The 18,898-nt window shown below is 39.5% G+C and overlaps 1 protein-coding gene across 1 annotated transcript in view; it reads right to left on the reverse strand.

Annotated features, from left to right (window-relative positions):
- The window catches only part of C6H4orf51 (chromosome 6 C4orf51 homolog), a 76,777-nt gene that overhangs the window by 27,288 nt on the left and 30,591 nt on the right, over nucleotides 1-18,898 (reverse strand). Inside the window, exons 3-5 of the mRNA XM_036765685.1 lie at nucleotides 10,037-10,095; nucleotides 2,132-2,186; nucleotides 1,133-1,206 (exon numbers count right to left, since the gene is read on the reverse strand). Of these exons, the coding sequence (XP_036621580.1) occupies nucleotides 1,133-1,206; nucleotides 2,132-2,186; nucleotides 10,037-10,095 (188 nt within the window). The remainder of the gene's footprint in view (nucleotides 1-1,132; nucleotides 1,207-2,131; nucleotides 2,187-10,036; nucleotides 10,096-18,898) is intronic.

Genomic DNA, 18,898 nt, shown 5'->3' on the forward strand with positions numbered 1-18,898 from the left:
TTCAGATTTCTAGATCTCACTTTCTCAGGAAAACTCCTACTGAATACTAATGGTAATATGTTGGGAGAATCTTCTCTGTTCTTGAAGAACCACAACAGCCCTATAAGTAAGTAGGCAAGGCAAGTAACTACCTATGTATTATGATCTGAGAACCATTGCAGAGTGTTAACTGCATCCAATTATTTCCAATTTATTGGAATTACAATTACAATGATATTGCATGCCCTTGGAATTCCAATTCCAATTCCAAATTATTATAATGATATTGTACTCCCTTCCCATTGGACCCAGAATAATTAAAATCATTTACTTGAACTCAAAGATCAGTGCATTGTCTCTGGAAGGCCATTGAGAAAAATTCACTTGTTATGTGAGAGCAGAAAGAGACTGAGTAAAACCTCTCTTACTAAGACATTACCACTGATTAATTTCTCGGATTAGATAGCTGACACCTTGAAAATACAATTTTACTATGAGATTGCCCTAACTATGAGACAATTCTCGAAAGAAGTCATTGAATGGAGGTGACTTTGGCAGGACAACAGACATTTTAATAACCACAAACTTATACTGTTCTGTGCCTCATTTCCAGAAAATCAGAAGACTTAAGAGTCTCCCTCAAAGAAAAGATTTCAGAAGGGACCTCCCTCCATTCTTCGTTAAGGTGGGGAACTATGGGTATGGAACGCTTCCGGTAAGGTCAAACTTTTTCAATATGTGGGTTAGTTTTGCTGCTCTGGTTTTTCCCCTTCTTTTTTACTCTTTGTTATAAAGGAGGGCTCCCTAGGAGGGATGGGAAGGAGGTCTATGACACAAAATCAAAAGAATAGCAATAAAAGTATTTTAAAAAATATTTATGGGGAAGTGGACTATGACGCTATCAGGAAGTTTACTTCATTAGAAAGTAAGCTTCTTGAGGGCAGAGACTAGTTTTGTTTTTACTTTGTATCTCTGATCCTTAACATAGTGCTTGATACATAGTATGGGCTGGTAGATTGATTGGTTGCTGAGGCAGGATGACCCAAATTTCCACTTGACTACAGCTCACAGATTACCTTGATGTGTCTCTCCTCTTCTCCATTCCCACATTCCCCACCTCCACCCCACTTCATGATTAGGAAAGGATGCCTACTTGTCCTGGAAAGGCCCTCCTTCTTGGATTCGAGCTCTTTGTGCTATTGTACACTGCCGACCTTGATCGGAAATCTAGAATGGAGAAGAGGTGATTATTTATTGTGAAAATATTCAGGAATTATGTGAGCAAATGAAATCTATCCAGACCCAAAATTTGATTTCAATAAATGCTTCCACTTTATAGGTTATGAAGCACTTTGAGCACATTATATCTATTTTATCCTCACACCAGCCCTTGCAGGGATATAGTGTATTTTCATTCCCATTTTATATGAGGAAAGTTGAGGCTCAGAGTGGAAAATGATTTGCCCAAAGCCACATAGCTAGTAAATGGCAGAGCCCAGATTACAACTCTGGTGTTGGATTCAAATTCTTTCCACTCAACTTCCACTGCCTCTCCCACAACAAGTCAAGAGTTTCACCTTCCTCCCCCAAATCAAACTTTTATCCAGATCACTCACCTCTACTGGAGGCAGAGATGTAACTAGCAAGTTTTGCCCTTTAGACAAGGTACACGAATTATGTCCGGGGCAAGCCCCAAAAAACATACCATCCGAGGGAGTCGGAATGGGAATAGGGACCAGACCAAAGAGTCGTCCAGATAGGGCAGGGTGACAATGTTGGGAGGCAGGAAGGCTGTGCCATTGAGTAGAATATATTTGAATTGATTATTCTTGCTAGACTAGTTATTTGTTTGTTTTTTGTTTGACTAGTTGGCTAGTTTGCTAGACTAGTTGTTTTGTAGGTTTGAAGACCTGCAAATGTTACAGGCACTCCCAAAATTCAGCCCCCTAGGATAAAGCCTGACTTCCCTACCCTAGGCATAGCTCTGGGTAGAAAAGGAAATTAAGCAAAAGGCCTGGCCTACCCCTAAAATGGACAACCAACTTCTGAATACTCAGCCGTGGAAGGCATAAAATAACAACTGGGATGATTCTTAAAATTAAAGCAGAGTACTCTGACAAAATAGATAGTGAAGTCGAAGTTCTGAGCTTACCAAGATTTTTCCCATGTGCAGGAAGGCAAATATCAGGAGTCACAACTTGGTGCATCTGGAAAAAAAAATAGGGTCAACGTTTAAGGATTCCAACTCAGATAGAAAATCTCAATTAATTTCTTGTCCATCAGTTTATCATGTCAAAAAGAATGTCCCTGATGGAAGTTACCCTCAGCTCTGTACAGAGTCTTTTTCTTTCCTCTCCCTACACATTGTTCCTTGGTGACCTCATTTAGCTCCTATGAGTTAAATTATTGTCTCTATTAAGATGACTCTCAAACCTCCCTTATCCAGCTCAAGTTTCTCTCCCGAGTTTTTGGCCTATATTGTCAACTACCTATTGGACATTTGAACTGGATATCCCATAGGCTTCTCAAACTTAACATGTCCAAAACAGAATTCATTATTTTTCCAAAAAAAACACCCTTCTTCCAGACTTTGCTATTTCTGTCAAGGGTGCCATCATCAACAACCATCAACAAAAGCTTTCTTTTTTTATCAATATGGGGTGGGGTAGATGGGAAGTGGTAGAAAGAGAAAATCTATTTTCATTCATGGAAAAAATAAAATTTAATTTAAAAGAAAAAATCAGTTCTAATCCCATCTTCTTCAGGAGGCCTTTCTAAATCTTCCCAGCAATCTATCTGAAATTCCCTTCTATCTATGCTGTATATATCTTGTATGTACCTAGTTATTTTATATTTTTCTCCATCATTACGATGTGAGACCCTTGAATGCAGAGACTGCTTTTGCCTTTCTTTTCCCAGAGCTTACTATGATGCCTGGCAAAATTGTAAACACTTAACAAGTGCTTGTTGACCATCTGACATTCAGTCCAACCTTCTATACCTTTTACCCCTATTATATAAAAGAAGAGTCATGATCCTGGAGCACTCAATTCTTAAAATCCAGTCATATTCCCTAGACTAGTTAATGCAAGAAAATGGACTGATCCTTTTAGAAATGTTTCCCAAGATCCACTCCCACTGGTTGGATCTCCGGAGAATGGAGGTGTGTCTCCTGGGGGATCATCTTGAGGTATCCCTAAAGGGTTGGGGTAAAGGATTATCTTTCTAGCATTATAACTCCAGGGACCCCACTAGTATGTTAACCCTTATTTTTTTTTTGTCTCTTTTCTCTATTAAGGTGAATGACGTATGGACTAGGAAGGACAAAATGAAAGAAGGTGAGCAGTTAAAAATCAAGGTAAGTTGGAAGATAACAAGAAAGTACCTAGGTATTCTCAATACATTCATGTCACCAAGCCCAGGAAAACTGCATTTTAGGGTACAGAAAAAATAGACTAATGCAATTATTTATCTATAAGAATGGTCTTTGAAAGACTATGGAGAACAGTAAACAGTCCAGGACTGGAGCAATGAAAATGCTGCCCTGATTTTTAAAAAAAGTGAAGTAACTGAAGTTTTTCCAAACTCCAGGCCAGTGACCTGGACTTCACTTCAATTTCTGAGAAAATTCTGCAGCATACTGTTAAAGAAATGGAAAAGAAGTAACACTCACAAAGAATCAGCATAGGTTCCCAAATGTCAAACTTACCTCACTTTCTTTTTAAACACGGTTAGTAGACTGGTAGATCGGTTGAATGTAATAGCTATCGTTAATCTATATTTCAGCAAAGTACAAAATGGAGAGATGTAGGGCATATGACAGTGTATTTAGATAAACTTAGAACGGATTGAATTACAATACCTAAAGAGTAATTAGTTTTTAGTGGTTCAATATCGACATGGAGGTAGGTCTCTTAACGAGTGCCTCTGCCCTTAGCCCGGTTACGTACAACACTTTTATCATTTACGTAGATAAAAGCATAAATGGTGGGATTGTCAAAGTTGTGGTTATCGCAAAGCTCAGAGAACATCACACGTGTAGAGTGACAGAGTCGGCATCCAACAAGATCTCAGCAGGTTAGGATGATGGATCAAATCTAGTAGGATGAAAATTAATAAAAAGATAAATGTACAGCATGATATTTGGATTCAGAAAATCAACTTCACAAGTTCAAGAATGGGGGAGATGTGGCTATGCAATACAATCTGTCACTTGTAGTGGATGGACTGTGAACTCGACACGAGGCAGCTGTATGAAGATCATCCCCAAAAGCTAATGCCTTGTGGCACTGCATTGACTAGAATGCTCTGGTCAGACCACAGCTAGGATAGCGTGTTCTGTTCAATATCACATTTAGGGATGATATTGACAAACCGGGAGTGCATGGAGAAAGACCAAAATGATTTAGGAGGACTTGAGCTCATTCCTTTTTTTGTTTGGTTGGTTTTTTGTTTTGTTTTGTTTTTATTTCTTTTTCTTTTTTATTTTTTTGAGCTCATTCCTAAGGAGGATCACTTTTTGAAACACTGAGCACGTTGGGTTTGGAGAAGAGAAGATAAGGTTTATGGCTGCCTTTAGGTATCTGAAGAGTGGTTGTAGAAGAGGGATTAGAAATAGAAGGAATCAGTGCAAGTTACAAGGAGGCAGATGTTTGCAAGATGTCATGAAAGATTTCTAAATGATTTTTGTTGTTGTTCAATCATTTCAGTGATGTCCATCTCTTCACGACCCCATTCGGGGTTTTCTTGGCAGAGATACTGGAGTGGTTTGCCATTTCCTTCTCCAGCTCATTTTCCACATAAGGAAACTGAGGCAAATCGGGTTAAGTGACTTGCCCAGGGTTACACAGCTAGTAAACATCTGAGGCCAGATTTGAATTCACAAAGATGAGTCTTCCTGATTTCAGGCTCAGCATTCTATACGCTGTGGCCACCTAGCAGCCCTGTCTCTTCAAAAATGTAATGGGTTGAACCTTGGAAGATAGTAGATTCCCACTCGTTATAGGTGTTTAAGCAAAATGTTAGATTGCCAGATGTTAGGATTCACTGCAATTCAGCAAACATTTATTAAATGCCTACCATATGTCAGGTACTGTGCTAGACTCTGGGGATATGAAGACAAAAATGAGCCAGTAACTGTCCCTAAGGAGCTTCCATTCTACTGGAGGATATAACACACACACACAAAGGGGATTTTGTACGTGTGGTTCTTACTCAACAACAAATGAGGCTTCTTCCACTGCTGAGATTGTATGATTTGGTGATGGCACCGGGGAAGCAATAGGATCTGAAGGTGGATGTAGAAATAAGACTCTAAAGACAAAACAAAGATCAGCAAAACTGGTGAAAAAGGACAGTGCCCAGACAGGCCAAAACTTTGCCCACAGGGTTTGTTGCCATTCCTCATGTTCAACAGGACTAGAGGCCCATCACCGCCTTAAAATCAAGTACAGAGACTATTTCTGTCTATTTGATGTTCCCAATGGGCCGTGATTGTGGGAGGATCTGGATTACCTCCAGCCCCTGTAGAATAGGAGGAAATTGGGAATGAGTATTCAACATCCAAGGTTGAAAAAAAAGGTGTTTCAATTAATCAGAAAATTCAATTGTCCTGAATTGGCCATTCTCCATTGTGGCTAATTGAAATATTACTGCAGTGTTACCCACTTCCTGACAGAAAGGTCACGGACTCATTGTGCAGGTTAAGACAATTTTCGGACACAGCCTGTGAGGGAATGGGTTTTGCTTGATTATACTTTTTTAGAATAAGGGTTTGATTTTGGTTTTTCTTTTTGGGAGGAGTGAGAAGAAGAGAAGGCAGATTTTCATTGTTTGAAAAAAATAAAATTAATTTTTAAAAAAGAAATATCATTGCAAATAGAAGGCATAGCTCCTGTCCTCAAGAAATCTTCTATCTAATTGGGGCAGACGGAGCACACAGACATGGAACAGCTCTTGTTTTTCATCTGCCAAATGAGAAGATTGGACTGGAAGATCTCTAAGAAATCTTGCTGTTTGAGTTCATGTAGTCTCTAAGGAATTCTTTTGCTGAGCAATAATATAAATGTTTTTGTTAGAAATGTTTAACTGAGTCTGAAGTGAAAGTTTTCTAGGACCTTGGATAAATCACTTAACCTCTAAGGGCTTCCATTTTTCTCCACATGTATTTGGGAGAATAATCTCCTCTTCCTACCTACCGCAGAAAGGCACTGAGAGGTAAAATAAGATATCGAGCCTGAAGTCTTTTTGAGCTCCTTCCAAGTAGCAAAGTGCTATATAATTATACTCTTTGCCATTTCTTCGTAAGAAATAAGACTGAAAGACAGCAAAGGTGAAAGAAAGAAATGAAGAAACCCTAGTACTAAATTAGAGGATGTTTGGAGCTGTGTTCTACATGGGGTCTGGAATATCTTAAATGAAAAGATGCTATGATCGTGAGGGACTCCTCCCCCATTTCCTTAGCCCATAGGAATAGCCAAAACACAGAAATAATGAATCCTAGAGATTCCCAGATTTCCATTATACAAAAAGAAAGCGTTGCTACTGTTCATTTTGCATTTTTAATTTGTCATCAGTTATTACATTCAAGTTCTTAGAGCTTCCTCCATGGGTTGGGTTTTAATCTATTTTGCCACCTTTACGGCATTTTATTTTCTACTGTTAAATGAACCATCTTCAATCTGTCCTGAATATTGCTTGCCAATATATTACTAAATAGGTAATGGAGTTGCATGGTGGATATTACCAGGTTGCAATACACAGCAAATAGGAGACTATGAAGAAGATGGGAGTTAAGGATATCATTAAAGAAATGTGTATATGGAAAAAGAAGTTGAGTTGGTCATGGGTCAAGAGTAAGGGATAGCCAGCCTATGTGCTCCACTGGTATTGTTGTGAGAAACAGACGCAGGAGAGAGACAGACAGACAGAGAGAGAGAGACAGAGACAGAGACAGAAAGAGAGAAAGAGAGAGACACACACACGCACAGAGAGAGAGAGAGAGTTGGGGGAGAGACAGAAGGAGAGTGAGAGAGAGAGAGAGAGAGAGAGAAACAGAGAGAGGGGGGAGGGAGGGAGAGAGAGAGAGAGAACATTTATGAAGTACTTACTATGTACTAGGGATACAAATAAAATCAAGATGATTCCTACCCTTACATTCTAATCAAGAAAGATGATACATAAGGGAAAACTGGAAAGCAGGGATGTGTGGGGGCAATTCTATGAGCAAGGTGGGTGGTAAAGAGGTGAACTCTGGAGAGTGAGTTGAGTCAAGAATAATATCAAAAGAAAGTAAAGTAGGTCCTTAAAAGATTGGGTAGCTACTCCATGGCTAACTTACAGGAATATACACACAAGAATCATATAGGACGGGCAGGCATTGGCAGCAACATTAACATTAATGAAATCCCAGATCCATTTTAATATCTAAATATGCCACTTTATCAAGTTCTTACTGCCTTTTGATCCTGGCTCCAAAATGTTTGCAATCTTGCCTCCCAATTTGAATAAGATCAGAATTTGATCAGTGGACTCTTCACTCAATCTCCAAGTCATTATTAGTGTTCAGATCTATTCAATGATTCCTCTTCAGATCCATTCAATGATTCCTCTTGAGCTGATACTAAATCAGCGATAATTAATTGGCTTAGGATTTGGTTTTAACTAGGAAAATTCGACGTTGACTGAGACTGTCCTGTGTGAGAATGTCATATCAAATCTCTCACTAGTGTTAAATTATACAGCAGTGAATGAGACACATATTTTTGGATAGCCAATGTGAGAATTTGTTTTGCTATGTATCTTTGTTACATGGGTTTTGTGTGTTTTTCTTTCAGTAGGGTAGAGAGGTGGGATGGAAAGAAAATAAATGTTTGTTAATTGAGAAAAATCAAATTTAATACAAAATAAATCATGCTATAATTCTTTATTGACTGAATTTGTTTTCCCTTCAAAGGAAAATATTAAGTAAATTAGTTTTGGTTGATGAGTACATGTTGATCCTATTTATCATCTTATTTTCTTCTCCCACAAGCTTATATAGCAGTTTTTTGTTAATATTAAAATGATTTTTAACCCCATTTGGAAGTAAAATTGACTAATTAGAACTGCTCTTAGCATCTGTTTTTTATCATCCTTTAAAGGTAGGGTTTGAATTAAGCTTGAGCAGGCCAGAGGGACCTTTTCATACCTTCACCTATGTTTTCCTCACCTTACAAGGTCCCCCCGTGTGCCAGGTCCAAATTATGCTAGGATTGAGAACTAGAGTGGGGTCTAAAGGACATCTAGACCAATCCCTTCAAAGGAGATTGAGGCTTAGGGAAAAAAGTGACTTACTCAAAGTCATACAGTCAGCAAGGGTCCCAGCTGGGATTCATACCTGCATTTTCTAATGCCAAGTCCAGTGTTCTTTCACTAGGCAGGGTTGCTCTGCTCCAAAGGCCTTCTCCTAGATACTCCAGACTGCTTTATACTTCCCTCACTTATTTCCTCCTACTTTTGGTCTAAACATCAGTAGCTAGTAATTAGTCACCATTCTATGTCCTTTACCTCTCTCTTGAAAACTTACTCAGTGGCCCCAACCCTCCTGATCAATTGATAGTACCTCCAAAGTCCTACCAGCATTCCAGGCCTTTAATTGTGGAAGTAGCCTAGCTCCTGAATCACCCCACCACACCAGGAAGCCTTCCTTGATTAATTGTAAAACGGGATCATTTGCTTCCACCTTTCCCTGCGTAAACATGAAATTCCATGACTCACCCCTCATCACAACCCCACCTAAATAACAACAACAGATGACAACAATCTTCCTGGACTCGTTTACAGTGTTAATACTTGCTCCAAACTTTGTTTATATTTTACATTCATTTTTTTAAATTCTGCTGTATTTTGTCTGAATCACTGTTGTCTGCCTTTGTCAACAGGCACTGTTTAAGGGACTGTCTGTCTAACTTGCTTTGTACAGGACCTAGCCCATCTACTAGTGTTCCCTGCTGTCTTCCCCCCACCCCCCCCCAAAACCCCTCCTATTATTTATTTGTATATATTTTGCATTCATTCATCTGTGTACATGTTATAAACCACCACCACCCCACGCGTAGAATATAATGTCCTTGAGGAGAAAGGTGAGGTTTTTTTGTTTGTTTTTGTTTCTACATTCCTAGCACCTATTACCATTCCTGGCCCAGAGTAGTGCTTTAAAAAGTACTTAATGAAGTGAATTGAATTAAAACACCCAAGATTATATTTTTTGCTAATAGGGAAGTTCCCAGATGGCTGATCCTTTGTTATTGTTTCAACTCCATAAAACATTGGGAGAAAGACTGGGAATACAAGCCCTGGGCCGTGGTGAATAAAACAATTAAGGCTCCAAACAACTGCCAATAGTTTAGACAGAACCATTGCTAGGTATGAGGTCTGCCTTTGGAAGAGGTCAGGGATAAGACTCACACAGCAGCGGGAGTCATGATACATCCAAGTAAGAATGGGAAAGAAAGAAGGACTAAGAAAGTAGGGAACATATCTGAAAATAAAGTTCTTCTGATACCTGCAGTTGGTTGGGTTTAGTTAGTTTGTTGGTTTGGATTTTGGTTTTGGTTTTTGTCATATCAAATGAAGAAAATCATATCAAATGTTATATCAAATGATAAGAAAAGCAACATGGGGTAATGGCTAGGGAGCCAGCCTCAAAGCCAAGAAGATCTGGGTTGAACTTTGGTTCAACCTCTGACAAATGTTGGCTGTGTGACTTTGGACAAGTCACCTGACCTCAATGCTCTAGGCACCTCTCTAGGACTACAAATTGTAAAGAAGTCTACATTGGTAGAAGGAATTTCCTCATCCAGGAGTTCCCCATACCAATGAAATCATAGGTTCAATATCTGCCCAATCTCGATCCCTATAAAGTAACAAATACTTCCAACCATCTTTTCAAACATTTGAATCAATTAAATCATTTGCTTAAATAATATTCTATTATTTGAGAACAATAAAGAATATTTATTGTGCTCCTCCCTAAGTTCTGTCCCATAAAGGATGAATAACAAAATGTTTCACTTACCACTCGTTGCTTAACATTCATTGAATCTTTAAAGAAACTCGTGATCTCGGGACAGGAAACTAGAAGACAAATGAAAAAGAAAAAAGAAGTCTGGAACTAAACCCAGTGTTTCCTGGGAGCTCCTCAAAATTCTCTTGGAGGCTCCTCCCAACAAGCGTTACATAGCATTTGCCCTGCTCTAAGGTATAATCATTAGAAGGTACCATTAGTTGGTAGGGTAGAGATGTTGCAGAAAAAAAAATTTCTGGAAGAGATCAATGTATACATGACTGAAATTGTGGTGTGACCCTCAAAAAGCCAAGGGGAAAAAAATTCTAATAGATGACTCCATGTTATGCAATTTTTAAAAATCAAATTTTGTGGTATTTTGTTTTTGTCACTTATATTTTTTTCAGTTCCTCTCCCCCTCCCAGAAAGCCATTCTCCATCAAAATAAATAAAAAGGAAAACAAAAAAAAGTTAAGCAAAACTAGCCAATGTATCAAAAAGCATGTCATTATATGCAATGTTCTGTAATCAACCACCACCTCTGCAAAGCTGAAGGGGAGGAGCTGTCTAATATCCCTTCTTTGGGGCCAAGATTGTTCATCATAATTTTGTGACATTAAGTTTCCACTGTTTCATTGTTACTCTCTCCATGTACACTATTTTACAACTTCTAACGTGAATGACGTACAGAGGGTTTGCACCTCTATGGTGTTCTTAGAATCACAAGGTTCTTTGTTTGGAACTAGTAGAGCTTCAAGGACGTAGGAGCATAGACTTAAGAGTTGGAAGGAACTTTAGAGGCAATCTGGTTCAACACCTTCATTCATCGACTGAATCCAAATGTCCCAGAGCAAATCCCCTTAATAAAAGGATTTCTTCTGTAAAACTGGCTCAGTCAAAAGGCTGCACCCGAGGACCTAGAAATCTAGTGACTAGGCGATCCTGCCTTCCTGAACAAAAGGATCTGAGGAACGCTAGCACAGCTTTGAATGTGGGAGTCAGATGATTAGAAGGGTTGAGGGTAAGTGAGGACAAACACTGAATAAACTTCTATAAGAAGAGTTGGAGAAATGGGGTGGTGACTATTCGCTATTATAATCACATGTGTTTGTGCCTTTTTCTTCTTCTACACTGTAAAACCCATGAGAGAAAGGACTGTGTCTTATGCAAATATTGATTCTTCCCCAGGCCATTGCCAAGCAGAGTACTGCCCACATAGTAGGTACATAATCTACCTTCAGTGAATAAATAATGAATATAAATTGAACAGCATCTATAATTTTATTATAACCCTCTGACTTTTTCTTGATTTACTATACTCATTAAGAAAGAAAGAATTTTTTTCTAGGCATCCTCAGCCAAGGTGAAGAAGGCTTGAGACATTTACCTGAATGATTCAAGGGAAAAAACACATCACCACATGATTCAGGTAAGAGCAGGCTCCGGATTTGATCTGGCCAATTTGCCTTACCACTTCCATTCCCCCGACGACTGTGAATTTCCAGCCTTTCTAGGGTTAAAAGACTCTTGAGCCCCCAGGCCCCAGCAGATGCTTCAACCAGCTTATCATCTTGCACCGTAGAAGCAAAGCAGCACAATCCCAAAGCAGTGAGCCCTCTCCCCTGAGCTCCAGATCCGAATCTCCAACCACTGATAGGACATCTTCACCTGGATATTCACTGGGCACCTCCAACGCAGCATCTCCACAACTGAGCTCATCTTCCCCCTAAAATTCCTTACTCTTCTTTCTGACTTTCTACTTTGGTCTCTATTCACCCCATCTCCCATGTCCATAACACCTTAGGGGTGGTTGGTTCTATTAAATTCTTTCTTCTTCAGCTTTCACGTCTCATCAGGCGCCAGATGCTGCGATTTCACGTTTACTAGTATCTCCTATATCCATCCCTTCCTCTGTTTCCAATGCCACCTAATGTATTGTGCCCACCTAGACTATTGCAATAGCCCCCCACTTTTTGAAAGGTCTTCTGCCTTTTACTCTTTCCCCATGTCCAAGCCGTCCTTTACATCATTTCCAGAATCATTTTTCTTATGCATACACTCATTCTTCAGCCTCTCTGCCTCCAGCTTGTCTCCCTTGTCTGGAATGCTCTGCCTCCTCACTTCGGCCCCTTACTTTCCAGGGATTTCTCCAACACTTAGCTCATACCCTACCTTCTGCTGGAGTCCTTTCTAGGTCCCCTCCTCCCCAGCAGCTAATGTCTTCCCCTTTCAGATTACCTTTATCTACTCTGAATATAGCTTGTATAAATGTACGTATTTATATGTTGTCACATGTCACATGAAAATGATAACTAGGGTTTATTGAGCACTTTAATGTTTGTAAAGTGCTTTATATGTTATTTGGTCCATTTCATCCTCACAACAATCCTGGGAAGTAGGTGCCATTATTATCCCCATTTTACAGATGGGGAAACTAGGACTGAGATAAGTTTAATGAATTGCTCAGGGTCACACAGCCATCGGTATTTCATGAGTTCCTTAACGACTCACACAGATAAAACCAAGTGCACGGAGAGTATCTATTGTTTAGATTAAGAGATGCAATTGAATGGATTGCCTGTAGAGCTTAGAAAACTCTGCAAATACATATATTTACATAATATATAAACATACCTATTCTGTATATGCCCGCATGTACACAAAATGTGTGACTATTTACATATGCACATATATGCACATATGTATGATATGAATTATGTGTATTCTGTATGTAATTTTCAAAGCTCTATAAGGCTATCCATTCCATTTCCTGTCATAATCTGAAAAATAGGCCTTCTTCATCTACTTTGTTTTACTTGTATGAATAGTTAGGTTAGCCATAAAACACAGCTAGCTAGCTAGCTAGACAGACATGTATACACCCGGTATTGTGTCTGTATACATATATACATACATATGTGCATATATATGTATTGATGGGCAGGCAGGAAGGGATTGTGAATTTCTGCCAATTCTTTAAAATCTAACCTAAATAGCACGTCCTCTTTATAGGGAATCTGCATTTGAGGAAGGAGATCATATAGCCATTTGAATTCTGTGTATACATTTCTATACTATAAGCTCCATGATGGTGAGGACTGTGTATTAATCCAAAATTCGTTATTTCCCTCAAGGCCTGTTACATTGCTTTGCACAGTTCGTATTATACACACACACACACATATCTTTAATTAATGAATGTTGAATTATTTGGCCAAGTGCAGGACTAAACATAAAATTTTCCACTTGGCATTCAAAGTCCATAACCTCCTCCCTCCCACCCCCACCCAGTCCATCACCTTTCCAGTCTTCTTACACCTTATGCATTGTCTCGTGCTCTTCATTCCAATGACACTCACCTCCTTGCTGCTCCCCTCCATCTCCAACTTGGAGCATTTTGCCTGGAAGCACCGCTCCCATGCTGGAATGCTCTCTCTCTTCCCCTCTCCCCACCTCCTACCTTCCCTAGCTTCCTTTCAAATCCTATACAAAATCCCACCTACAGGAAGCCTTTCCAAAGCCCCCTTAACAATAGTGTCTTCTCTCTAATGATTGATTATCTCTAATTTTTCCTGTATATATCTTGTTTGTACATATGAAATTATTTGTGTGTTGTTTCCACCTGTGTGAGACTGTGAGAGTAGCCCCAGCACTTAGCACACTGTAGGTGCTTAATAAATGTTTGTTGATTTATTGAATGATTGAAATCAAGCCATCTAGGTCCAAATTCTGGTTCAGACACTTCCTGTAGGACCTTAGACAAGTCTCTTCACCTATATTTGTAAAATGTAGACAACAATACATTCCCCAGATCACTAGGTTTTCATTAGGAAAGTGCTAACACTGAAGAAAGAAGCATGAACTCTTACTATGCAGCAAGTGCAATGATTCTAAGATACCTCCAAAAGGCAGAAATGACTTTCTGCTCTCGCTGGCAATTTTGTACTCAGGCTCAATGTTGAAAAGAACATTGGACATTTAGATATCTGGGTCCTTCCATAAACCAAACTTGGTCATTTCTCCAAAAGAGCTGGTGAAACATAGATTCACTGTCTCTCATTTGGCTCAATATTTTTCCAGAGATGAACAGTAGTGAGTCATAATCACCTAATTACTGATGATGATGACGATGATGATGATGATAGCTGGTATTTTATAGCACTTTAAAATTTACAAAGCTCTTTCATCTTCATAGCAACCCTCGAGATCGGTACTATTATTATTTATATTTTATAAAAAAGGACATCGAGGTGGGTTAAGTGGCTTTCCCAAGGTCACATAACTAGTAAGTAGCGAAGGCTGGATTTGAACTCAGATCTTCCTGATTTCCGGCCCAGTACTTTATCCATTGCATCGCTGAGCTGCCTAGTAGATTGGTGTTTTAACGAATACTCTTCCTTCAAAAATTCAACTTCCAAAATTAAGCTTCAATGTTGTCTTTCTGAAAAGTATCCTTGTTTCAGTTTGCTTTTCATGAAGGACTGTTTGTGTGGCTGTGGTTTACTGGCATTTCTCTACCTCCCTGCTTCCACTTCCCAGTCCAAGAACAGTAATACGACTGATTGGTTGACATCATTCATGAAAATAGAAAGCATCCCACACATCATAAAGATGGTACCACTCCAGTCCACCAATGAGGCCTTAAACTTCTGCCTACTTCTTCCACAAGTTCTGATTGAGATTCATCCACTCCTTCTCCTCCATTGTGATTCCTAGTCTTGTCTTTCCATAGACAATCCACCCAAGACCCTGGTTCTTTCAATAATTCATGGATATGAATATAGCTTGCAGGTTTTTTTTAATCTGCGATCCCTCAACTTGTGCTACATAACTGACCCACCTAATTTTCAGATCATGTGCATCCCAGCAATATTTTATGATATTTCTGAGGGGGGACTCATCATGTATAACCTCCTACAGCTTTTAAGGAGGATATAGGATCATAGTCTTAGAGACTATCAAGTCCAACTAATCATCACAATGTGCTGATGAAGAAACTCTGGCCCAGAGAAGTTAGATGACTTGCTTGATATGTAGTGGTAAACAGTAGCTGGGATTCAAAACCACAGAATCATAGACTTTGAGAGTTGGACATGACCTTCATGGCCATCCAATCCAATACATGCATGAAAATAATTCCGATTATAGCACACCCGACATCATCCAGCCTCTGCTTGAAGAATTTGAATGAGCAGGAATCCACCATCTCTGGAGACAAGCCATTCCATTTTGAGACACTTCTACTTGGGAAATTTTTTCCAAACTTTAATCCTAAATTGACCTCTTTACAACTTCTACTCATTGTCCCTATTTTGTCCCTCCATAGGGTCATCCTTTCAATACTTGAAGACAGCTGTAATGTTCCCCCCACCCCACCCAAGGCTTCTCTTTTTTAAGCAAAACATACCTCGTTCCTTCAAAAAAAATACTCATATGACATGAACTTGAGGCCTTTCCCCTTCTTGGACTATAAAGTCCATGGTACTTTCATTATACCAAAGTACAATGTCAGTAACTCCCAGGAGATTCAATTCTTCTACACATTGCAAAATTCTTTTGCAACGATAGACCGAAATACTCAAATTAACTACAAAGCACATATAAAGGAAGATGCTGTCTGAATCAAGAGAAAGGACTGATAAATATAAGTATGTACAGAATGGTTTTACACATGTATGTGTATATATATGTATGTATATACATATATATACACATACATACATAATTGTGTCTAATGGTAGCCATCTTTAGGGTGGGGAAGGGGAAAGAAGAAAAAAAGAAATTTACATGATAACTATTTCATATTTAAAAGGAATAGCAAGCTGTTATTACGCTGTGTTATGGAAATGCTTGTTTTATTCCATAAATTGAAAATAAAAAATTTTAGAAAATGAAATTTTAAAGAGTCACTCAGAAGAGTAGTATGGTGAGTGGCACAGAGAACAAGAGATTGGCAGACTGAGCACCTCTTCTTTCTCTTCCATTCACTGGTACATGACACGGTAGAACTGCCCCCCTTTCTCAAAGTGTTGCAGTTTATCTTCCTACAAATTAGGTATCATATTCTCTAGCCTTTCTCTTTCTTTTAGGGATCAGCTTTGAGCTCCTTGGAAAGAGATTCTGCAAGAATAATAAGTATCCTCCAAAAAGCTGATTATTGGAGGATAGGGACCAGTTCTTTTCTTTCTCATTGGAGGAACAGACAAGAGAAATGAGTTTCATTTGCAGTGGGAGAGAACTGAGATAAGACATTAAAAGTGGACCTGCTTTACAGTAAGAGTTGTTAACAAACCCCTGGGACAGTTTACTGAGGAAAGCTGTAAAATCTCTTTCCTTAAAAGTCTTTCCGAATAAAGCATATCTTCATAGCAGCACTTTCTGTACTAGCCAAGAGCTGAAAATAGAGATGGGAGTAGGGGTGGGGGTGGGGGTAGAGGTGCAAGTGGGAGGGGGGACAATCAGTTGGGGAATGACTGAACAAACTGACATATGAATGCAATGTAATATCATTGTGTAGCACAGAATGACAAATATGAGGAATTCAGAGAAACATTGGAAGACTTGTATGAACTGAAGAAATATGCAAAGGCAAAGGAATATACATAAAGATTGCAACATTATAAATGAAAAGACCACTAAGGGGAAGTCAGAAGACTAGGTAATAACTTCAGTAGGATTTTAGGCAATCTCCAAAGGGGAGGGACAGCTGGGTGGTGGAATGGATGGAGCTCTGATCCTAGAGTCAGGAGGACCTGAATTCAAATTCAGTCTCAGGCACTACTTGTGTGATCGTGAGCAAGTCATTTAACCCTGTTTGCCTCAGTTTCCTCATCTTTAAAGTGAGCTGGAAAAAGAAATGGCAAACCACTCCAGTATCTTTGCCAAGAAACTCCCAAATGGGTCACGGAAAGTTGGACAATCCTGAAATGACTGAACAACAACCACAAAAAGTTAAGAGGTTTACTGTTTAAATATAGATGAGGCTAAGTTACCTCTAAGTTCCAACTCTAAAATTCTGTAATCTTGTTTGCATAACCCTTCATTTCTCTAGGCCTCATTTGCCTCATCTGTAAAAAGAGGAAGTTGGGTCCTTTAAAGACTAATTCCAATGTCACCTCCCCCTGGAAATCATGTATCACCTTCCTCACTCCACCACCAGACAGGAACAACCTTCCTCCTGGGTCCTCATCCTATAGACATTATTATATTGTGACTTTCTGCTAATCTGTAACGCACTAATACATGTGAGCAGTGGTCTTCAAACTCTTTTGATTATATGCTTCTATCACAAAATATCTTTTGAGTATATACTCCCAAAATATGTGTATTTGTGATATTATAAATTATATTCATGCACTATTATGCTAGCAACCAAAGGCAACATAAGATGTCTGCCTAAACAGGAGACAGACTACGCAGGTCCCACATACCTGCTCTAGCATAGACCTGAAATTCATGCTAACCCAAACAGTGGTCAAGAAATCCAATGAGAAATTACAGTAAGTGATTTCTTCCACCCTATGAAAACATGAAAAGTTAGCCTGGGGGGTGGAGCCAAGATGGCAGCTGGAAAGCAGGGACATGCCTAAAGCTCTCCCCCAGGACCCTCCAAACACCTATAAAAATGGCTCTGAACAAATTCTAGAACTGCAGAACCCACAAAATAGCAGAGGGAAGCAGGGCTCCAGCCCAGGACAGCCTGGATGGTCGCTGGGTAAGGTCTATTGCATGAAACTGGGAGCAGAGCGGAGCAGAGCCCAGAGTGGGCTGTGTCCAGTCCAACCAAACCAGGAGCCAGGCAGAACAAACCCTAGAGCCCTGAATCAGTGAGCTGTGGCAGTTACCAGACTTCTCGACCCACAAACACCAAAGACAACAGAGAAGGTTAGTGTGGAAAAAAAAACTGCAGGAACAGAGTGAAAGGAGTTCACAGTTCGCCCACTGCCCTGGGGCGGTGGAGGTGGCGCAGCTACAGAACTACAGCTGCAGTTGCTTCCAGCCCCAGGCCCACCTGGTGGAAGGAATTAAGTGGTGGATCAGAGCAGGAGTGCAGCGCCTACTCAGATCTGAGTTGTGCTCAGGGTTGGAGGTTCTTGGTGGAGGAAGAGCACTGGTGTGACAGAGCTTGCTGTGTAGAAAAAGCTCTGAAAACAATAGCACAGACCCTCAAGTTTGGGACAAAGTACTCTATACTCTACAAGCAGTCATACCCCGACAAAAAACTCAAGGGTCAAGTAGTTGGCTGGGAACATGGCCAGGCAGTGAAAATGGACTCAGATTCAGAATCAGAATTTGGAATCTTTCTTTGGTAACAAAGAAGACCAAAACATACAACCAGAAAAAGTCAACAAAGTCAAAGAGCCTACATCAAAAGCCTCCAAGAAAAACATGAACTGGTCCCAGGCATGGAAGAGCTCAAAAAGGATTTGGAAAAGCAAGTAAGAGAAGTAGAGGAAAAATTGAGAAGAGAAATGAGAGCGATGAGGGAAAACCATGAAAAACAAGTCAATGACTTGCTAAAGGAGACCCAAAAAAATACTGAAGAAAATAACACCTTAAAAAATAGACTAACTCAAATGGCAAAAGAGCTCCAAAAAGCCAATGAGGAGAAGAATGCCTTGAAAGGCAGAATTAGCCAAATGGAAAAGGAGGTCCAAAAGACCACTGAGGAAAACACTACCCTAAAAATTAGATTGGAGCAAGATATTATAAAACAGAACGAAAGGAATGAAAAAATGGAAGACAATGTGAAATATCTCATCGGAAAAACCACTGACCTGGAAAATAGATTCAGGAGAGATAATTTAAAAATTATTGGACTACCTGAAAGCCATGATCAAAAAAAAAAACCTATATATCGTCTTTCAAGAAACT

Source organism: Trichosurus vulpecula, chromosome 6 (assembly GCF_011100635.1).
Source record: "Trichosurus vulpecula isolate mTriVul1 chromosome 6, mTriVul1.pri, whole genome shotgun sequence".
NCBI classification, from domain to species: Eukaryota; Metazoa; Chordata; class Mammalia; order Diprotodontia; family Phalangeridae; genus Trichosurus; species Trichosurus vulpecula.